Source organism: Bactrocera neohumeralis, chromosome 6 (assembly GCF_024586455.1).
Source record: "Bactrocera neohumeralis isolate Rockhampton chromosome 6, APGP_CSIRO_Bneo_wtdbg2-racon-allhic-juicebox.fasta_v2, whole genome shotgun sequence".
Lineage (NCBI taxonomy): Eukaryota > Metazoa > Arthropoda > Insecta > Diptera > Tephritidae > Bactrocera > Bactrocera neohumeralis.
The window spans coordinates 19,009,491-19,033,789 of NC_065923.1; the positions used below are offsets into that span (position 1 = coordinate 19,009,491).

At 36.2% G+C, this 24,299-nt stretch overlaps 2 protein-coding genes across 5 annotated transcripts in view; one reads left to right on the plus strand and one right to left on the minus strand.

Annotated features, from left to right (window-relative positions):
- The window catches only part of LOC126760985 (heat shock protein 23-like), a 450,653-nt gene that overhangs the window by 310,808 nt on the left and 115,546 nt on the right, over positions 1–24,299 (plus strand). The window lies entirely within an intron of this gene.
- Positions 2,401–24,299, minus strand: part of LOC126760969 (uncharacterized) — a 49,185-nt gene continuing 27,286 nt past the window's right edge. For all 4 annotated transcript variants that reach the window (XM_050476816.1, XM_050476815.1, XM_050476817.1 and 1 more), the window contains exons 3-5: positions 8,491–8,687; positions 5,019–5,403; positions 2,401–3,414 (exon numbers count right to left, since the gene is read on the minus strand). In XM_050476816.1, coding sequence (XP_050332773.1) covers positions 3,016–3,414; positions 5,019–5,403; positions 8,491–8,687 — 981 coding nt within the window. In that variant the 3' untranslated portion in view covers positions 2,401–3,015. The remainder of the gene's footprint in view (positions 3,415–5,018; positions 5,404–8,490; positions 8,688–24,299) is intronic.

Consider the following 24,299-nt stretch of genomic DNA (forward strand, 5'->3'; position numbering starts at 1 on the left):
ATTTTGGATAAAATCTGACTACGGAGTTTTTATGTTTTTAAAAAATACGTACATAACAGTCTAATAGGTCAAATTAAAAGTCCCCGGCCTACCATAGCAAAGAATTTTTTGGCAAAATTCTTACTTTTTTGTTCATCTTTTTGCCATTGAAAATTGATACACCAATTATAGCCACCCTTCAACCTTTCGATACCATTTTTGGTGTACGATTTGTCCCATGCTTCAAAATATGTTTCAGGTTCGGCAATCTTCTCCAAATTCGACGCAGCTTTCTTAACAGTAAGCAATCTTTTGAGATCTGAGAATAGGATATGGTCGTAAAGGGGCAAGTCTGGAGAATACGGTGGCTACGGAGACAATTCATGAATTTTTGCCATCGTTTTCATTGACTTGTGACGGTGTATTGTCTTGTCGGAAAAACACTTTCGTTTTCTTCAAGTTCGGTTCGACGATTTCGTTCGTTTCTCAAACGGTCCGATAACGCGATTTAAATCCTAAAATAAAGACGCCATAACCTTGCCAGCCAAATTTTGCGTTCTTCCACGCTTTGGAGAGGCTTCATTTTGTGCAGTCCGCTCCATTTTTTTAGTGCCTTCGAACACTTGCAAACACTGCTCTGAATCATCAACTCGTCGTTGGTTCAGGTCAAAATAGAGCTCAAGCGGCGCCCACTTTGCATCCATTGTCGTGAATGATATCTACTCAAAAACTCGAGTGCCTGCTTTTTTTATTATGCCTATGGTCATCCAAAATTATTTGTGCATTTTGTTTATGTTTTCGTCGGTAACACTGCTCTGAATCATCAACTCGTCGTTGGTTTACCAATACGGAATTTAGGTCAAACTTGTCATAGAGCTCAACTGCATTTTTTCCTACAAAAATCAATATTTTTTCAAGAAGCGAAATTTCTCAATTTTTCTAATCATAATACATTCGTGAATGATATAATGTACACGTTCAATAAAATGATCTCATCTTTAGAGTGATTGGTTCATGACATTTACTTTTTGAAGATAATTTCATTTAAATTTATGGTCATCCAAAATTATTTTTCGAGCATTTGTTTATGTTTTCGTGGAATAGTTGCGGTAACAACCTCTCTTAGTCTAAAGGCGTTAAATCGCATGATCTTTGACTATCTTCGAGATGAATTGTTCTCAAGTTTCAAAATGGCCATGTCTGTGTGGCATACTTTGTTGAAACCACATACCAATACGGCAACAAAAAGTTTGTTAGCATCGAACGATTTCCTGGGTCCAACAGCATCTTTGAAAAAATATCCAATGAAACGTACGTGCAGTTTTCAAGACAAGTTTTTGCTATAACTGCATTTTTTCCTACAAAAATCAATATTTTTTCAAGAAGCGAAATTTCTTTTTACCAATTTTTCTAATCATAAGGATACATTTCTAGAAGCGCCATCTGTATGTCAGGAAGTGGACTTTTCAATTGGCCAACCAACTAACCTAACCTAATATACAACTATTCGACTACTCCAAAGCGGCATTAAAAAACTTTTTCAGAAGTGTCCAAAGATACCAAACCTTATACTATATTTTTAACCTATAGAAGCTACCATTTATATTTAATTTACCGTTAAGAGGTGACTTAAAAGTAGAAAGCTGTCTGTTTTCCAAAGAAAATAAATCTCCATATCATGAATTACAGGAACTAGACCTAAAATTTTATTGATTTTATTATACCCTGAACAGGGTATATTAAGTTTGTCAAGAAGTTTTTTACACCCAGAAGGAAACGTCGGTGACCAGTATGTTAAACTGAGTTGATTTAGCCCATGTCCGTCTGTCTGTATATATACGAACTAGTCCCTTAGTTTTTAAGATATCGTTTTGAAATTTTGCTAACGTCATTTTCTCTTAAAGGAGCTGCTCATTTGTCGGAACTGCTGATATCGGACCACTATAACATTTAGCTGCCATACAAACTGAACGATCGGAATCAAGTTCTTGTATGGAAGACTTTCACATTTGACAAGATATATTCACGAAATTTGGTATAGATTATTTTCTAAGGCAACAATGTAATCTCCGAAAAAATTGTTCAGATCGGATTACTATAGCATATAGCTTCCATAGAAACTGGACTCATAGTTACTGAAATAAATGCACCTGTGAAGGGTATATAAGCTTCGGTGCAGCCGAAGTTAACGTTTTTTCTTGTTTTTAATTTCAAAAAAAAGTCAGAAGAATAGTTAATGGGTGCAATGCATTCGGAATTGAGATGGTTGAAATAGCGGTACTTTTTTATAATAAATTACTAACAAGTACGGATCCAGAAATCATCATTTATCATCAAAGCGCTATGAAATTATTAGATTATTAGATTTTTAAGGATTTCAACCAAATCAAAAAACTTTTTTTAATAATTAAAACCACAAAATTTTGTAAAAGTATATATTTATTCAGTTTTATTGCTCGTTTTCTTATTTATACATTATTATTTATTTACAATTACTTTTCATAAAAAAAGCATTCGTTTATTTTTAGCATTCGTATTTACTAGTACGATTACAATTGGTACACGGTGTTTGTTTTCGAGTTTTTTTTATATAACATTATATTTATATAATTTCATATAACGGTGTATTGTGCGCTACCAACAATACAGTTTGAGTTAAAAAATATTAAAATATTTATGAATTTTCGTTGTCGCTTTCTTATGGCAAGGCAAAAATTAAAAAAAAAAAATGATAGACCCTAAAGGGACTTGATCATGTGGTAACAGCTAAGAATTAGTTAATCTTCACTGAACGCCTCAAATGCAGCGCACAATGACAGGCAGTTGGCAGAGTTTACAAAATGCAATAAAAAATATTACAACGGTTATGTATGTAAAAGTAAATTTATATTACATACTCAATTTATATTTCAAAGTAACTGATGACTTGTAAATTTGAAGTAAATTTTTGCTTTTTGTCGGTGTAAATGCGTTTCAAAACTTTTTTCCTCAAATTAATTTGTATTTGTGTTGCTGTAACGTTGCTACATTGCACGTTCACCTGCTCTTCGCACTCGAGATTGCGTTCGCCTGTTGACCTCCCAATGTGTTTAGTTTCGTGGTTGTTGTTGTTGAAGTAATTGGTAGCTGCGCTTGTGCTTTGCTGGATTCGGGGAGGGACTTGCCTTTCAACAGCGGCTGATCTTTCTCGTGCGCCCACTTGGCTTGTGGCACAGCCGTGTTGGCAGCTAAAGGTGTTGTTGCGGCTGCGCTTATGGTATTTTGCCTGATTGATGCTGCGCTGTGTAGCTGCGCTTCGGTTGCTGCCTTTTCAACTGGCCGAAAGGCGTTTGGTGCGGCAATTTGTGGCAACTGTTGTGTGCGTATCAACTGTTCTTGATTGAATGCGTTTGTGTAAGGTTTTTCGATGGGTAGTGCCAATGCAGATAGTGGATACTGTAATGAAAAGGTATGAGTGGTGTGAGTAGATGAAGCGAAACTTGATATTAAACTATAGAAGTTGCTGTCTGAAGAAATTTAGGGGGGTTAAACTCGCTTGCGATTTTGAAAACATATATATTTTTATTTTATATCGAATATACATATATTTGAAAATATTCTCATAAAATTTGAGTTTGATTCGTCTTTTTGAAAGAACGGTTTAATTTAGTATAAGCAGCTCCCAATTTTTTTTTTTCTCGAAACTAGGTTTTTAGAAGAAAATTTCTCCGAAACGGCTGAATCCATCGAGTAATAATGTAAGAGTATGTATGTAAGAGTATGTATTTAATCATAATTTTGATGTTTTAAAAAATTTTTTTCACAAAAAATAACTCTTTTGAGCTATTTTGTCAAAAATCGTGATCGACCAGGGGTTCAAGGGTATCAAAATATACGAAATAATTCCTCAGTTTTTGAGTTAACGATCTGAAATTTTTACACATGCACTTTTCTCCTCAAAACCATTCTTAGTTGTTTAAACTGATGATGTCAGACCACTATAGCATATAGCTGACATACAAACTGAACGACCAAATACATGTCCTTGTATGGAAAACTTTTTTATTTGAAGAGATATCTTTTCGAAATTCGGCACCGATTATTATCCCAAACAACAATATAATTTCCAAAGAAATGGTTGAGCTCGGACCACCATAGCATATAGCTGCCATATAAACTAACCCGTCAAAATTCAGTCCTTGTATGGAAAACTTTTTTATTTTACAAAATATATTAACGAAATTGAGTACAAATTATTGCCTAAGGCAAGGCAAACACTCTCCGAAGAAATTGTTCAGATCGGACTAGTATAGCATATAGCTGCCATACAAACTGAACGATCCAAATTAAGCTTTGGATTGGAAAACTTTTTATTTGACAAGATATTTTCAATTTAAATTTGCATGAATTAATTTCTAAGGTTATGATGAATAATTCGAGAAAATTGTTCAGATCGGACTGCTATAGCATATAGCTGCCATACCAACTGATCGAACAAAATCAAGGTAAAGATTTTTTAAACCAACTTTACTTTAATAATTGCACCTGTTTAAGGTATCACAGCTACGATGCAACCGAAGTGAACTTTTTTTCATATTTTATATATTTGTTAAATAAATTACCACTTCAAGCAAAAAATTCTCGAAAACCCCGTTTTTTCTGACTTGCAAGCGCATAAAACCCCTTAAATGAGCAATGGAAGGAGTGAGTGTTAAAATGTGTGCGTGTGTGGTGATTTGGTTCATAAACAAATAGTGTATTACAGATATCTCAAAAACATTTGAAACGAACTTTTTCAAAATTCAAGATTTCGGGTTAATTGAACTCACTTAAAATAAAACATTTTAGCAAAAATCTTATTTTATAAAAATTTCTTCAAAAATGTTTAACAAAAATCACATAAAAAATTGTTCTCCCTAACCTTAAACTCCTCTCCACTTACTACTTACAAATAACACTACTACTACTAAAACACAACAAAAAAAACCTAACCAAAAAAATCAATATTAAATATTACAATGTCGTAAATTGTTGCTTTATTTATAATAATAGATTCTTACATAGTTTTGTGGCACGTATTTGACCTTCTCGTATGCCTTGTACTTTTTCGTTTTGGCATTATAGTATTTGCCATGCAATTTATTGTTCACGTCGAAGTAATTGCCGCCACCGTTGTTGCGATTGGCTTGATTGTTGTTATTGTAGTTGATATTGTGGTTGTTGCTGTTATAGGTAGGCGCCACCACCGCTGTGTACCGTATACCGACATTCGGTATATATTTCGCTGCCAAGCTGCCGCCGCCCACATTCGTACTGCCCTGCTGGGTGAAGGCATTCTCGTTGGAGGGCAGCAAGAGGTTGCCATAGTAGTGCAGTGGCCTTTGACCGGCGTTGCCAACATTATTGCCGGTTGTACGTGGTCGCGACGGTGGCGGTAAAATGTAGCTGAAAGATAGCAAAACGGTTTACAGTTAGAAATTATGCGCTGCTAAATTAAACTATAAAATTTTATGATAGTACAGAGGATAGTGAAAAATAACGGTATTTCTAAGTAATGCTCTCTTTCTCAACATTTATTTACTTTACCAAAGGCGGTGCATTTATTTACTTACAAAGTTCAGTAGTAAATGGCTTAGAGAATTTTGTTTTGAAATGAATTTACTGAGTTGAAGACTGTCGAAAGTTAAAATACAGTTATGCCAGTTATATTATATATTATTAATGATAAGCTACAACGTCTTAAATCAGTTGCAATAATATAAATCACATATTGTTAATTTATTCAAATTTGTATTACTCCAAAGTTCGAATTATAAATAAGTGGTGGCATAAAAAGGGTTGCCACATTTATTTATATACTAAAATATATAAATTATAATAACTTTAAGTAATCTGAAGATAATATTTTTTTATATAGTGTTTAAAAATTAGTGTTGCCATCTGACTTCAAATATTTTCGAACAAAAAAGTAATATATTTGTATCTCTGAGCGAAAGTTGTGCTTTGGTTTTAAGAAACCGAAGTTACGCTAATATTGTAGTGAACAACGTTCAATAAAACTACAGCTAGAGCGGCTCTCAATTGCATAAGGTGTACACTATGTAAAATACCTGCGATGGCACCTAATGTTATTCTACATATATCACCCGTGGACTGAGAGAGTGGAATTTCGATCATCTCTGTTAACTCAGACCACTGCATCGAAGAACCTACTCGTGATGGCATATTTTCCTTGCACTTACCTCCAAGCGATATGTGGCCAGGCTGAAGTCTTTACAATAAAGATGCAGTGAGCTGTTTCACGGATGGATCGAAACTAAAGGAGAAGATTGAAGAAGAAGTCTTCTGTCTAGAGCTCTCAATGAACCCTCACTTCAGTCTACCAGACCACTGTAATGTCTTTCAAGCAAAAGTGATAGCTATTAAACTAGCAACAGATGTACTTCAACGTAGTGCGGCTTCTTTTAAAGAGATATGCATTTACACCGATAGCTAAGCTGCTATACAGGCCTTGAGGTCGTTGACTTTGAGCTCAAAGCTAATTAAAGATTGACTTCACTAGCAGTAGCATCAAGCTACTTTTATATTAAACTTGATTGGATGCATGTTCACGGCGAAATCGTTGAAAATTGTGAGACCGAGGAGCTTTCAAGAAAGAGCATACCTACACAAATTCCATAAGGATGGGAATAAACAAATAATTGTCTATCTTCATGCGTTCAGATGATGGATCTATGGGCCTCCAGCCGAGCATGAGAGGTCTACTGAACTAGTTGCTCTTATCAAGGCTAAACATTTTGGAAGACTCAAATTGACAATCTTGCATGACAAAAAAGGAGGTGGAAGCATCTAAGCACTGCATCCTGCTCTTTTCAGCTTCTGCCAAACTAAGGTTGAAGCATCTCTGTTGCCAAACTTTCAGCGATTCGAACCTGGAATCGCCAGCGAAATAAACTGGAATTGTTATGGGTTAGGTTAGGTTAGATGGCTGATCTAGAGAGATCGCACGTGGAGTGCGATATATTCATAGTCCATAGTGAAGCCATACAAAAGAAGAACTCCTGTGTTTGAACTTATAAATTGGGAAAACGCTTAGTAGCCAATACAAATTTGCACAGGCGTTTAATTTCCACTCTTGCCAGTTCGGTGGGATGTCTAAAGGTATGCGCTCCAAGTCTTAACCTTCCAAACGCGGGACAGTAAAGAAGGAAGTGTTGAGTTGTTTCCACCTCATCTTCTTCCATACAGTTGTTTGGTAGGATTCCCAGCTTACTGTCGTTTACCCCCATTGAGGCAATAGTCTGTTAAAAGCCCCACATTTAGAGAGAGGCTAGCCTTACTGAGGCTACGAAATCACTAGATCTTTTACGATCGATCTTGAGCCAAAAGGCTTACGACCAGCGCCGGCCAAGGTTCCGCAAAACCCAGCTATCTAGTAGTGGAACACAAGAGGATACGGTAGAATCGGTGCTACCGATAGCGGTTTTAGGGTACCTTTTCTTGTTGGCTCATCAGTTTTACAATTTCCTGCGATTCCGCTGTGGCTTGGCACCCGTACCCATCTTATCACAAAGACACTCGATGCTATTGATAGCGAGGTTAGGCATTCCTTGACCAGTATCGTCGTCCTGCTATCTGCGTGGATGGTTACTTCTCTGAAGGAGGCTGAACTCCGAAGCAATAAATCTACTGGTACCTTAATGGCTGCAACCTCGACTTGGAAGGCAATGCAATAGTCAGGAAGTCTGAAGCTGAAGTTGATAGAGAGCTCTGAGCAGTAAACCACACAATTCCCTCCACCGTATATGGGCAGAGAAGGAGCCGCTAGAGTTCGGTTTGGTGACTCCATGATCTAAGTGATCCGGTATGAAGTCAAAGTGAGTGAGGATATTCGAGCTTTCAAACACGTGTTCTTTTAGCAACAGATTCTCTGAGTCTGATAGCAACTTTCACAACCATACACCTTCCGACGATGTCCACGAGCACTATGTGCTTGATGGCGTTCTGTGCCATGGTTGGAGTGGACCTTGGTGTACCACACATGCTAATGATGGAATTGATATAAGCCGGCCCAATAAATTTGTGGCAGGCTCAAGGCGTTTTGTCGATATCCGAAGGTCTTTTTGAGCTGGACATCACAACGAACAAGCGTCTCGAACAGTTGACTTGGAAATATTCTTTATGATATGACATTATGACGTTGCCAAACCTTTAAAAATTATTAATTAGCTAAAATTTTCTAATTTAGTTTGAGTTTGAGATGGAAAGTATAATAATGCGCTTAAAAATTTGTTTTAAAATAACTTAATATGACACTTTCATGCTGCTTGGCAAAAAGAAAAAAAAATTGTACATTATTTCAGCAGCTTTGCCATTAGTATTTTTTATTTCAAAACACTCACAGAAAACTAAAAACATCTATAAAACAATATTTCATCAAGTCGACACAATTAATATTGTCACTTTATGGCGCTAATAAACATTAATCATTGCAACGAGTTCGTGCCTTAAGTCTTTTGTAATAACACTTACGTGTATGGATTCGGGTTCGGTATATCATTGCTTTGATCCTCCCAGACGGGCGCGGGCTCACGGAACGGCGGCAGCGGACGTACCGTTGTACGTGGTGTTGGCGGCACAATGGGACCCTTGTTCGTATTGAAATCGACACGTATCGCCGAGCTAATTGAAATGAGGCACGTGACCAGCGCGTATGTGGATTGTGTGAACTGCAAGATAAGATGTGCAATTCGTGATTTAATTAGAAATGAGTGTGAAGTGTTTGCTAAAAGTATGGAAATTCTATGTAATTATATATTTTTTGCTAAAGTTAGTAAAGAAAGAGAAATAATTAATTTATTCATTTATAAATAATTGTTATTTAAATCATCACTAGTCTATTCCAGCTGAATCAGCTGCTCGGAAGAAGATGAGATATTAAGATTTCAACACTTACTGCTGGAGTGTCCTGCCTTTTCCAGATCAAGGCAAAAACACCTCAGATCTCATACCTTTAGACAGCCAGGTGTTAGAGCGGAAATAAAAATCAAACAACTAAGCAAATTTGTGGTTCAGTTTTTATCGATAGCTGACATCCAACTAAAGGAGTTTTTCGTCTAGCTTCGAAATGAACTATATACATAAGTGTCTAACTGAGCGATGTACAAAATTTTATTCGAAATTAATATATTGTGCTTGCAAACATGCCCTCAAAAAATTTGGCCATTGATCAGTAGCAGCACGTACAGTTTCTATTAGTATTGAGGACGCTACTTGAAGCAAATACTTTTCGAGACTCTCCAAAATTTCTGTTTGGTATTCGAAATTAACCCATATTTCATAGAAAAGAAGAGATGTACTGCCTTTACAGTAGACTTCACGCTTTTGACCGCGTGCCACTGAGTAAGCTGTTCTTGAGCTTAATTTGCTTCAGGTGCGTGGTCCGAAGATAAATGCTCATCGACCAACGGTAGGCTTTCATGTGAAAATCATCTCAAATAAATCTTGACATTGATTTGGTTGATATACTCAAATGTGAATGCCTACGCGAACAGTTTTATCATTTTATTGGTTCTAACCACGCGAGACTGACCACTTATATTGCTGTCATCAACTGTAAATGAAGTAATCAGCGGAAACGATTTATTTAACTCCCCTGTTTGTTGTTAATAAGCGAGAGTAAACACATGCAAATTATAATATAAGCTATAGGTTTTTTTTCTATGAATATGTCCTCGTTTACAACGCATATAACCTTCGCAACGGAATTTATGGCAAGACTAAGTGACGGAGTTTTCTATAAGAAAGTTACAAAAGTAGACCGATAGTGACAGCAATCGACGCCATATTTTTCCCGCTCTTTCAACATTTCTCTTTAGTAAGGTTTGCCATTTCATCATGTAGAGATATACGATCCAACAACGAGTCGAAAATATTAAAATTTACTACCGAAATTTGGAGTCAGAGGGTTCAACTTTAAAAGCGCTACGTTCAATCTATGGACATCATAAACGTCCTGTCACAAAGATCTGGCTTACATCTTTACAAGATCAAATTGATGTAGGAACTGAAGCCGCTTGACCAACAGAATCGTCGTTTGTCCGTGAATTGGGCTGAGCAACAACTGAAAATGAACCGGATTTTTATCGATAAATAATAATCTTCTGTCAATAATCAAAACATGCGTCGGGCAACAATCCACACGTATTCCATGAGTCATCATTGCATCCCGAAAAAATTACGGTTTGGTGCGGTTTATGGGCCGGCGACGTCATTGGGCCTTATTTCTTCCGTGATGATCACGACCGGCACGTTACTGTGAATGGGAATCTCTACCGCTCAATGATAACCGAATATTTTTGGCCCGTATTGGATGATATGGCTTGGACAATATGTGGTTCCAACAGTACGGCGCCACAAGCCACACAGCGAATGTCACAATCGATTTATTGAGAACCAAATGGCCCAGTCTATTGACCGCCTCGGTCGTGCGATTTGACGCCGTCAGACTGTTTCCTGTGGGGCTACGTCGAACCTATAGTCTATGCTAACAAGCCAGCGATGAACTTCGTACGAATATCGAACATCAAATTGCAGCAGTATCGGCCGATTTATGCTTGAAAACCGTCGAAAATTGGATTCAACGTCTGGAATTCTGCAAACGTGCCCGTGGTGGCTATGCAGAAAAAGCTGAGTTCCATAACCAAGTATAAAGAATTTCATTGATATCCCAAACCGTTTTTGTTTTATTACAAAAAAACTTTTGTAACGCTCTTATTGAAAAACCCGTCATATGTATTTTTGCAAAAGCTTATAAATTAATTAAAATAAAATTTTTGATTAAAAAAATCAAAATTTAAATATCTTCTCATACATGTTTTTTATAAAAAATTTTAAAATAAACTTTTGAGTTTAAAAAAAGTTGTTAATTACAATAAATTTTTTCATCAATTTTTACACATTTCCTTAACTAGTCTAGTGAAGTGAAACATGTTTATTTAAAAATATTGGGTAGCCGAAAAAGTCTTTTCGTATTTCTAATCAAACTTCAACTTACTTTTATTTATAAGTAAATAAAGCACTAGGTACCATTTTTGTCGATTTCTTTTTGTCATTTTTCCGCTAGAGACATTATTTCATCAGTGTAAAACTTTTATCAGTGTAAATCGAAATTTCCAGAACGGAAGCGAGCGAACCATTGTTGTTCTCCACGAACTGATACAGCACGTCTTCGTAAACTTCACAAATTTCATTGGTGGCTTTGTGAGGCATTCTTCCTTTTTTTATACACAAATTTAAAAATATAGCGATTTTCTTCATTATTTTCACTCATTTTTGAACAGCTGTAACTTTTTTCAACTTCCCTGAATAAAATTTTTTGGTTAAATGAAGCTTAAAATCTCACCTTTCCAGCACTACATGGAATTTAGGTTGGTAACACTAGAGATATACGACTGCAACGACATATATTGACAAAATGCGAAAAGACTTTTTCGACTACACAATATTTATAGGATTTTGTTGGAAAATTTTGTTGTTTGTTAAATTGTTTTGTTTTTTTTTGCTTTAATACCTACTCATACATAACCAAACTATTGAAAATATTGCGTTGACTTCAAAGAGATTCTATGATATTAAATCTTGAGGTTATTTTTCAAGAAACTTCCTTGAATACCATATTATTTAAATTAACCTGAAAAATATAATTTGTTTTAATTTTCTATAATAAATATTCACCACTTCGAAAAATGGAAGTGAATTTCCTCTCGCCGACGTTTAATTAATATTTCTACCCTTTATTTTATCTTGTAAACAGCTAATTATTCCACAACTTCTCATGAAAACTTGACGACATTCCTCCATTAGAATATGAAGAAATAAATGTTGAATAAAATGTTGAAAAAACTGAGCTTATACAAATCTATGCATTGCAACGCGTGACTATAAAGAAAAAAGGCAACATATAAGCATATATTTACTGTAAACAGCGCGTACGTGCCACCAGCAAGTCGACTTCCAATGACCGCGAAGCATTCCGCAACACATTTATCGAATTGACACTTTTTTCAAGCTCCCGCTGTTCAACTTAATTAATTTTTCGCTATTTAATGGAGTATCAAGAAGAAAAATAACAATGTTTGTGTGTGTGTGTGTGTGTGTGTGTGGAAAAAATTTGCTGCAGGTATGCAGTACATGACGCTCAATGAATTAGAAATGTTTGCCAATTAAAAGTGCCTTTTAGAGCGCAGCGTTAATTGATTGAGAGAAGCAAAAAAACAAAAACAAAAAAACGAAAACTGCTTTTGATGCAAACTTGGAATGTGTAAAGATAGCATTGTAGAGAATGCGATAACATACACATACACACTCAAAAGCATAGAAATTCGCTAAAAGTCCGAGAAGTGTCAGCTATGAGCGATGCTTCGCGCCCAACAAGCTGAACTTGACATCAAATGCCGTATGTGTGACTATCAGCTGTCAGCTGAGCAATTGAGCAGCAATTATTTAGCGCAATTTAGGAAAATCACAAACATTTTCTATGTCAGACTTTTCACTGCGTTTATGCAACACAACTGCCACAATTGTCACAAATGACAAATACGCACACTCATTGTTGTTGTTGTTGCAATGTGATGCATCAGTGATGTCATAATTGTTTGTGCGCTCATTTAAGCACATTGTGCACTTAGACGCATTAGCACTTACTCATATCAGCTTATGCTAATAAGCCGCGCTTGACTTCAGCTCCTGTCTTCTGGTCGTAATTCATTTGTTTATACAATTTTATTCGAGAGTTGACAATCCATAAATATGTTATGTGTTTTTTTTTTGTTGTAAATTAAATTAAGTGTAAAATAATTGCAACAGCAGGGCGTCAACACTTCGCTACGCCTTTGTGGCAGTGCTAATTTATACAAAGTGCCCCACGGCTGGTTGCAATCCGAACGCCATTCAACTGTGTTGCTGTTGATTTTGCATTTTTGGTGCAGAATATTGACTAAATTTGTGCTGTTCAAAAATATTTTAAGTGATGTACAGACGCTGCTAATAAACTATTGACTTAAGTTTTTAGTGGCACCGGAATTTTTTTCATTTTAATGTCTTACATTAGGGTGTTTTTTCTTTTAACTAATAATTTTTTTCAGTCCTGTCACGAAATTTCCTTGGAAATACCCTAAAGAAAATTCCCTAAAAATTTTAGCCCTTAATATTAACATTAAGAACTGGACCAAGGCCTGTAAAAATTTTCCATAGAAAATACACTACAATCGTGAATTTTTATCTTTAAATTCCTACAGATTAGAGGTATTTTATGGCATCGCTTTAACTTTAGACGTATATTTCTCAGAATTGTTCACTCTACAAAAGTGCCCAGTGCAACAAAGTCGTAACTGACACCGGCGAGGTACTACGGGGCTCTAAACCTGATTTTTCCAAGAATTTCGCATTTTTTTGTATATATCTCGTAAATGACAAGAGCTATAGAAAAAATGTACATGACAAATTTGTAAGAAATTTTATTTGCTATAAAAAAGGTCTAAGGTCAAAATCGCTATCTTAAATACTTCTCGAGATATTCAGCTTTTTAAGTAAGGCTGTATGGAATTTTCATAGATTTTTGAATACATACCATCTATAAAAATTCTATAAAGCCTAACTTAAAAAGCCGAATGACCAAGGTTTTCGTTGTAACATATTCATATATGCAAATTTCTACAAATGTGTCTAATTACAAAATATGTATAAATGTATGCTTATACTGATATGCATGTCAGCATAACAAAGGTCAAATGAATTCAGTTGCTTACATTGTTGGCAAGTTAGAAGTATTTATATGTAAATAGATGGGAGAGATGGAACGATGAGCTGTACGAGATATATGACGACATTGACATAGTTCAGCGAATTAAAAGACAGCGGCTACGCTGGCTAGGTCATGTTGTCCGGATGGATGAAAACACTCCAGCTCTGAAAGTATTCGACGCAGTACCCGCCGGGGGAAGCAGAGGAAGAGGAAGACCTCCACTCCGTTGGAAGGACCAAGTGGAGAAGGACCTGGCTTCGCTTGGAATATCCAATTGGCGCCACTCAGCGAAAAGAAGAAACGACTGGCGCGCTGTTGTTAACTCGGCTATAATCGCGTAAGCGGTGTCTACGCCAATTAAGAAGAAGAAGAAGATGGGAGAGAAAAAAGTATATGAATTTTTTAACCAATTTTTTACATGCAAAGATTTTTGGTGGAAACCTCATACTGGGCCATTTTTAGTACATACATACATATGTCATGACATACATACATTTTTTTCCTTTTATTTAATAATGTTTACAATTTCAGTATGGATTATTGCAAATAAGAACAACGCTTACACTTTATTATATTTAAGTATCAAACTAATCGTTCTCCAATTGCAACTTTTCGTACGATTTTGCCATTTTATGGGCGTAATAATCGTCCTCCTGTACACGCTATTCGTCGAATTGTTGAAAATTTCGAGCGCACATTTTCTTTACATAATGTTCAAACGCCAATAAGAAAAAGAACCGATCGAAGTAATGAAAATATTGCTGCCGTTCAGGCAACTGTTGCTGAAGACCGCAATTTTTCGATTCTAAGACTTTTCCAAGAATTGGGACTGTCTCAAATCACAACCTGGCGAATTCTGAGAAAGAATTTGGTTTAGTATCCTTATATATCCTTCCCACCCAAGCAAAGAAGCTATTGAACCATTGTAAACGTCATGAATTTGCTGATTTTGTCTTGGAGCAACTTGAAAATGATTACGATTTTTCAAGAAAATTATCTTCTCCGATAAGGCTCTCATTCATCTGAGTCGTGCGCTAAATAAACAAAACTGTCAATTCTGGTGCGCAGTAAATCCACCAATTATTCATAAGCAATCATTAGATTGACCTAAATTGAGAGTTTGTTGTGGTTTTAAGAGCAAATATAAAGATTTCAAGAAATTGTGACATTGAGCGACCATCAAGAAGTTGTGATTTAATACCATTAGATTACAGCTTGTGCAGTTACTTGAAGTCATTGTTCTTTAGCTATAAACTAGACTATATTCAAGCTTTATAAGTTAATATTAAACGAGCTATTCATGACATTCGATTTGATGTTGAAAAAAGTACTCAAATATTAGGTTCATCGAATTCGTTCGTGTAGGCCATTTGAGTGATGTTATAACCCTCTCATCAGGAATTTATAATTAAAACGAAAAATTTTCAATCATCATCCAAATTTATTTTATCGCCTTCAAAGTAACATGGGCTTCAGCTCTGGCGTCGAATTCATTTTGATATCTTCAATTAAGTCGAAGCGTGCTCCTCGTGGATATTTCAGTGTGGAGAAGTCACAGGGAGCCATATCAGGTGAATACAGTGCTTAGCAAATGATATTCGTTGAGTGTTTGGCCAAAATTTAACACAAATAATTTAAAAAAATTTGTAAAATTCGGCACAGACTACTGAGGTCGACTGACATAAACAGCTGCTGTAAACACACTGGTTGAGCGATCGTGCTCATATTCGGCATCACAATTAAGGATAGTTGTACCAACCTAGGAAAAAAATGTACTTGTCTTCTATATAAGCGGGAGGTGAGAGGGGGGAATGAAGAATTCCCGAAACTTTCTTAACAGGGTGTATAGTATTCAAAACTTTCCTTAATAATTAGTGTTTTTTTTTAATCATATCTCACTTATTGGAAAACCCTGTATTATGTACAAATTCAGCTTTTTGAGTAAGGCTGTATGCAATTTTCATAGATTTTTTAATACATACCAACTATAAAAATTCTATAAACTTAGCCGAATATATCGAGAAGTATTGATGATAGCGATTTTTACTTCGAACCTTTTTTACAGCAAATAAAATTTCCTACAAATATACAAAAAAATGCGAAATTCTTGAAAAAATCGGGTTAAGAGCCCCGTACTACCTCGCTGGTGTGAGTTGCGACTTTGTTGCACTGGGCAGTTTTGTAGACTGAACAATTCTAAGAAATATGCGTCTAAAGTCAAAGCAATGCCATAAAATACCTCTGATCTGTAGGAATTTAAAGATAAAAACTCACGATTGTAATGTATTTTCTATGGAAAATTTTTACAGGCCTTGGTCCAGTTCTTAATGTTAATATTAAGGGCTAAAATTTTTAGGGATTTTTTTAGGGTATTTCCAAGGAAATTTCGTGACGGGACTGAAAAAAATTAATAATTCAAAAAAAAAAAACACCCTAATGTAGATGAATCATTTTGTCATAAAAGCCGGTGTTTAGCTGAGTCTTTTTTGCATTTTCTAAGAAAGTTTACTATAGTATTATAATATATAGATTTTTTTATACCACCGAAAAGTAGAGATTTCAACAAATAAAAAGCTCACTGACTTTTAAAAAAAATCATTTTTTTCATTTCAGATTTTTTTTAATTAGGTTAATTTTCGGTTTTTGCTTAAAATAAGGTTTCCGCTTTAATATTCTAAATGAAAAAACACAGTATGTAAGTTAACACTAAAGTAAAAGAATTTATTTGAACACGATCAAAATAATAAAAAACCCCAAACGCTTTAATGTTGAATTTTTCGCAAAAATTTTGAGGTTATACGAAAAAGGTGCAAATATAAAAGTTGTAGATCTTCGCATTACTTACAACATGACCATATAATTTTTTTCTACAAGACACGCAGTTTTGCCGGAACTCGAGAGAAACCATTTTTAACCCCTACAACTCAAACACGCCCCTTACGCCTGTAAACTATTTCTCCTTTAATTTTGTTTGTTCTATCTTCCGTTTCCAATGATTTCTAAATCACAAAGAAATTATAAATTTTTTTATTTTTTAGCATTTTCAATTGCTTCTGCACTGGTCTATTCAGACCTTCTTCGATTTAAATTTCCTTCAAAAAAATGTTTAATCAAACAAATCGCTATTCTACTTATAAATGTACTAACTTGCAAAAACAACACTCTACAGGAATTAATACATTTTTCAGGCATCCAAAGTCGTAATGGCAATTTTACTAACCATCCACTTAATTCATATAATCAACACATTTACGTGATTTAAATTAATAATTTCACTAAATTTCAATTTTAGCCTTAAACATTGTGATTAAATACGCCACGCGCAGTAAATTATTTATAGATATTTAATAACATAATCATTTTCAACATTATCGACACCTGCTGCGCGGCACAGCACAAGTAGTCATCAAAATAAACTTATTTCTTTCTTCTTTTTTCCACTTCTCATTCACTTTTATTTAACTGTGCGGTAACATGCAACACTGGCTTCGCGGCCAAGGCTGCCATTTTGAGCTTGACGCGCACATAAATACACACACACATAATTCGAGGCACAAGTGCTGCACATACTTGGAATGGCGATTCATCACCGGCGTGCATATTTATGTACCTGTAAGTGCTTACATTTGGTTGTAAATATATGTACACTCATACATATATATATTTATCCATATCTAAGCAAAAAACCTTGAGCGTATGTATGAGTGTAACTACAAATAAAATTGACACTATAATCACTGGCATGATGGTACGAGAATCTCTATTTGCTCAAATTTACATACATACATATGAGTATATGTACACTTGTGTGTAAAATAACATTTTTCAGTGTTAATGTGCAATTTACGTTAACAAATTACTTGTATAAATTACTATAAACGCTCTTTGGCGCATAAATTATGCTTTACAATGAGCGCTCTTGCATATGTATATACACACATATATTCATATACATACCTACATGTATATAATTTACATATAAAAGTATATCTGAATTTGCATACAAATTATTTTCGCCAGCTGCTTTTCGGCGGTATTACTGATGACAGCGCCAACATTGTGGGCGGCAATGGCTTTGATTTGACAATGAATGCGCACTTAGGAGTAAAGTTTATAATTACTAAGCCATACACACATACATTAAAAGGAAATATGTAAGTAGACGGAAATTAAGTAAAACAGTAAATAGCATTTGTTTCATTTTCCATTTTCCTCTTGTAAATCAGTCGCTCCTCTTTCTTACTGAAAATGTTAGAATGATTGATTGATCTGCGCTTAAGGAATTATATACAGTTAGAAGGCCGATTTTCCATAATTCTTGAAAATTCTAATTGTATAGAAACCCTTAAGAGGTAGCATCCCAAAAATCGACTTTCAAGGGCATGACTATTGCAAAGGTAGATAGGTAGACCAGTCGACACCGTCACTTCTCTGGACCATAGTTGTCAATGATCTTTTAGAAAAACTTGAAGTCGACTGCCGGGTGATTGCCTACGCGGATAACGTAGCTCTCATGGTTGAGAGGAAATTTCTGCATATCGTGTACAAACTAACTGCCGAAAACAGCCTCTTCATAAATTTTAGCAAAACCGAGCTGGTTTTATACACTAGAAAGTATAAAATAAAGGAGGCGTATCTACCATCAATGGAATGAACGCGTCTGCTGACAGAGTTAAGTGCCTAGTGCTCGCCCTAGACAAAAAGATCACGTGAAAACGTAACTTAGAAAGAACTAGAAAGCCATCGGTTATACGGCTGAAGGGGAGCCATTAGCAAAAAAAAACAATCAATTTGGCACTGAATGCCTAGTTGCATATTGTAGATATAGCAAGGTTCATGACCGCTCCCCTCTGCCTCAGAACTTCTGGGTACTTAGAGGACTGCAAATCTGGGCACTCAGCATCATCGCACACTTTGACTTCATTCCAAAATATTTGCATTAACAGGTCGCTCTGCTTATATATTTTCGAAGGAAAAGGAAGGGAAGGAAAGACCTGCTGAAAGCAACTTCTTTGCGGATGGATCAAAGCTTGCGGGAAAGATAGGTGATCTGATTGTAGGGCAGCGATATTATCCGTGATTTCGCTGATTGTGCGCTCATGACTAGCGAAATGATATCTAACCTCCTTTATCTCTAGCATTAAGCTATTTTTCGATCAGGCTTGTTTGGATGTTGGTCTGAGCGGTATTGTACGAAACTGTAAAGCTGATAAGCTTGCAAGGGCAGGTACTTCAGTCTCAATAACTGTGGAATGGGAACGGGTAGGAGGTCTGTTGGTTTCTTGAGGTTCACTACTGTTCTGTCGTACCAGAAGCTGTTCAGTCTTAAGATCCTTCTGATCCGGGGTAAATTGCAAGAGGATTAGGAAACTCTTCGCTTTCTGCAAGAACTACCATTCAAGAATTATAAGAGTTCTAACTGGACCACTACACGTGCGGGATGGGATAGATACCGAGAGTTGAAGAGGGAAGCGAGACGCATTTGTAGACAGAAGAAGAAAGAGGCTGAAATGCGTGAGTACGAAGAGCTTGATAAGCTGGCCGACAGGGGTAATGCTCGAAAATTCTACGAAAAAATGCGGCGGCTTACGGAAGGTTTCAAGACCGGAGCGTATTCCTGTAGAACCCCCAAAGGTGATCTAGTCACTGATGCCCAGAGCATACTTAAATTATGGAGGGAACACTTCTCCAGCCTGCTGAATGGCAGTGAACGCACAACACCAGGAGAAGGAGAACCCGATTCCCCAATCGATGACGATGGAGCAGACGTTCCATTACCCGACCATGAAGAAGTTCGAATAGCAATTGCCCGCCTGAAGAACAACAAAGCGGCAGGGGCCGACGGATTGCCGGCCGAGCTATTCAAACACGGCGGCGAAGAACTGATAAGGTGCATGCATCAGCTTCTTTGTAAAATATGGTCGGACGAAAGCATGCCCAACGATTGGAATTTAAGTGTGCTATGCCCAATCCATAAAAAAGGAGACCCCACAATCTGCGCCAACTACCGTGGGATTAGCCTCCTCAACATCGCATATAAGGTTCTATCGAGCGTATTGTGTGAAAGATTATAGCCCACCGTCAACAAACTGATTGGACCTTATCAGTGTGGCTTCAGACCTGGCAAATCAACAACCGACCAGATATTCACCATGCGCCAAATCTTGGAAAAGACCCGTGAAAAGAGAATCGACACACACCACCTCTTCGTCGATTTCAAAGCTGCTTTCGACAGCACGAAAAGGAGCTGCCTTTATGCCGCGATGTCTGAATTTGGTATCCCCGCAAAACTAATACGGCTGTGTAAACTGACGTTGAGTAACACCAAAAGCTCCGTCAGGATCGGGAAGGACCTCTCCGAGCCGTTCGATACCAAACGAGGTTTCAGACAAGGCGATTCCCTATCGTGCGACTTTTTCAACCTGCTTTTGGAGAAAATAGTTCGAGCCGCAGAACTAAATAGAGAAGGTACCATCTTCTATAAGAGTGTAGAGCTGTTGGCGTATGCTGATGATATTGATATCATCGGCCTCAACACCCGCGCCGTTAGTTCTGCTTTCTCCAGGCTGGACAAGGAAGCACAGAAAATGGGTCTGGTAGTGAACGAGGGCAAGACGAAGTATCTCCTGTCATCAAACAAACAGTCGTCGCATTCGCGACTTGGCACTCACGTCACTGTTGACAGTCATAACTTTGAAGTCGTAGATAATTTCGTCTATCTTGGAACCAGCGTAAACACCACCAACAATGTCAGCCTAGAAATCCAACGCAGGATAACTCTTGCCAACAGGTGCTACTTCGGACTGAGTAGGCAATTGAGAAGCAAAGTCCTCTCTCGACAAACAAAAACCAAACTCTATAAGTCACTCATAATTCCCGTCCTGCTGTATGGTGCAGAGTCTTGGACGATGTCAACAACGGATGAGTCGACGTTGCGAGTTTTCGAGAGAAAAGTTCTGCGAAAGATTTATGGTCCTTTGCGCGTTAGCCACGGCGAATACCGCATTCGATGGAACGATGAGCTGTACGAGATATACGACGACATCGACATAGTTCAGCGAATTAAAAGACAGCGGCTACGCTGGCTAGGTCATGTTGTCCGGATGGACGAAAACACTCCAGCTCTGAAAATATTCGACGCAGTACCCGCCGGGGGAAGCAGAGGAAGAGGAAGACCTCCACTCCGTTGGAAGGACCAAGTGGAGAAGGACCTGGCTTCGCTTGGAATATCCAATTGGCGCCACGTAGCGAGAAGAAGAAGCGACTGGCGCGCTGTTGTTAACTCGGCTATAATCGCTTAAGCGGTTTCTACGCCAATTAAGAAGAAGAAGAAGAACTGGACATTGTCCGAACGGGCTTCAAGGTGTAAGATGCCAGCTGCATCAGGTTTTAATATGTACATTAAAAAATTCTATAATACCATATATCTGATGACGATAACATCGAAATAGTTAAAGAAACAATACTTAAGGATCATATGTGTTAGTATCAGAGTGGTAGAAGAGGAACAATATCTGTTATTATAGATCGACTCAAGATCTTTTGATTAATCTTTTCGGTATGAAGCGTAGCAGTACTAGACTTTTACCAAAAAACCTGAATCTGATTGGCGCTCTAAGAAATGAGCCAAAACCATGTCTTATAACAAGTGTATAAATAATTTGATTAAACGTCGATTAGTACGTGAAAATGTAGTTTTTTTTTGTCAGTCCGAGTCAGATTAGATCAAATGGTATACTTCGAAACCTACTTCAGCGATGGTGTGATATACCCTAAATGATCCGCCGTATGGAAATCTCACGGTAAAGATTAAAAATATACAAAGTATTAGTTAAGATTTCACAATTTTTACTTGAAGACTAATGTGTGGCTTACAATTGGTAGGAACGTTTATAAAATTTTATTACAAACAAGCAATATTCTGATAGCTAACCAAACCATCTTGTCTACATTAACTTCTTAGCCATATTCAAACATATTGTGAAAACTACTTGACTACCGGAGGGTTCACCTAATTAAACAACTAAAACCCATTATGGAAGTTGTTCCATAAATAAACCAGTCATATTTCTAAGAATATAAAAAATTACTGAAATTTTCTTGATTTAAAACACATTGTGCAACTACTTTGTATAACTATAAATAATGGCAAGTATTTAAGTTAACATTAGGGTTATACTTAAATGTTGTAGAACATTTTTAAAGCAGAATTTCAAAATATCAATCCTTACGTTCTATTTTGATCAAAAAAATCGTATAATAAATTTTACATATAAATGAAGACAATTATCAGATTATGTTACCATTGTGAACAGCTTCAGACTACAGTCCGGTTTACAGAAGCGAAATAAGGTCATATTAGTATCAAATAAACTAGCGAATTAGACCTTCCTCTTTAGATATCGATCTGAAATTTCCCACATATATTTTTCTTCTCAAGAAGCCACTTATTTGTCGAAAACACCGATATCAGACCACTATAAGATATAGCTGCTCATACAAACTTACAATGAAAATCCACTTCTTATATGCAAAACTTTTTTATTTCAAAAGATTTCTTTACGTAATTTGACGTGAGCTGTTGTGCAAGGTAATGACATAATCGCCGAAGATAATGTTCAGATCAGACTATTATAGAATATAGCTGCCATGGAAATTGAATAATCAAAATCAAATCCTTGTATGGAAACTTTTTTATTTAACGAATTATCTTTAAGAAATTTTGTATGGATATTTTTCCAACACAACACTACATATAAACTCTGAGCAAATTTTTTTCGATCTGAGTACTATAGCATATAGCTGTCATACAAATTGAACGATGAAAATCAAGTCTTCATATGAAAACCTTTTTTATTTGTGAAGATCTCTTCATGGAATTTGGCAGAAGTTATTGCTCAAGACAACACTATAATCTCTAAAAACAAATTCCAATCAGGGTACTATAGCATATAGCTGTCATACAAACTGATCGATCAAAATCAAGTTCATGTATGGAAAACTTTTTATGGTGCTGCCGAAGCTAACTTTGTTCCTTGTTTTATTATCGATAACAAAGGCGAGACTGAAAAAAACTTTTGAAAACATACTTTATCAACCTCCCTAGCATCCATAATTGCGAATTTAAATACACAGTAGCACCTTTTAGTCACCACAAACTCTCATGCATATCACTGTATATCTAAAACTTACACATTATCTGAAAACCAACAACATCTTGCGGATCTTTGTAGCGAGACCAGAACTCTTTCAAGCGCAACCGATTTATGGACGACTTATAGTACAGAATAGCAAAACTGAAAGACTTTAGTCTGACGTTTTTTTTAATTTTTTTTAGTATTTATTCCTTCTTTTCGCTGGTGGGCAACATGAACAATATAAACTTCATTATCATAGCAACAACTTCACTATAAATTACAACAAAAGTGACAATAAATTAAAGCAAAGTATAACAAGCTGAAATGAATTACAAAAGAGCCACAGAAGAATAGCTAGAATGTTGATTATATAATATATATTTTGCTATAATTTATGCAAAGCTAAGCCAACTACAGTGTAAATATAACTGTGTGCGTATATTTGTAGACCAGTTTTAATTAAAACTATAAATGATGTACCCTTGATGGGCCTTGAGCGCTACAGAAGTGACAGCGGAAGTCGTAAAAACCAACAGACTCTTGCCTTAAAGTGTCAGAACCAGTGCTATTTTCCATAAAAAAAAAAAACAAAGAAAACAGAAACGCACAAGTTCATGTTGATTTATTTATGGCAAAAACTATAAAAAAACAAAAAAAAAAAAAAGCAATTAAAAAGTGTCATGCTAGGTTATGGTAATAGATGTAGACCTGAAGTGCTTGTCATTAACTGAAACGTCGCAAAAGTGAAACTCCATTCGACTATTCTTGACAATGTTTATTCTAGCGAAACTCTGTGATTTTTTTCTGTTATTGCTATTGTTGTTCAGAAACGTGTCGGTGATGTCAGTCTCGAGGCAAAAATATGTTTGTCAAGTTATTCAAGCAAACATTTTGTGTAAAAAGTGCTTAATGAAATCAAAAGCATTCAATTAATTTGCCACAGCTTGGCGGGCACTTGAGTTGACAGCTGCCCTGGCAAGTGCTGCTACACGTTTGTCATTACGTCGAGCGCAACAAATGCGGTAGCACGCTAAACAAGCTTGCAAAATGCATACGTGCCTTTGAGCCTGCGGAGAAATCGTTTGTTTATTGGCTTATTTATAATGGCTCGTGGATTATTAAGCAAGTATTTGCATTTTTACATCATTAGCAGATTTTTTAAAAAACAAAGCGTCTATGTTTAATATTTTTTTGTATAACGCTAATCTTTTATTTGTATGTATCCTCGAAATTTCGAAGAATTTCATATTAATTTTATAGAAAAACTGTACTTTTTGGAATCAGAAGTCTTCACTCAAGACCCATAAGGGTTAAAAATATAATTATTGTAATTCAGGCATCGTCTCGGATAGCATATTCAAAATATTTTTATCTAAAATTTACCGAAAAAGCACTTAAAA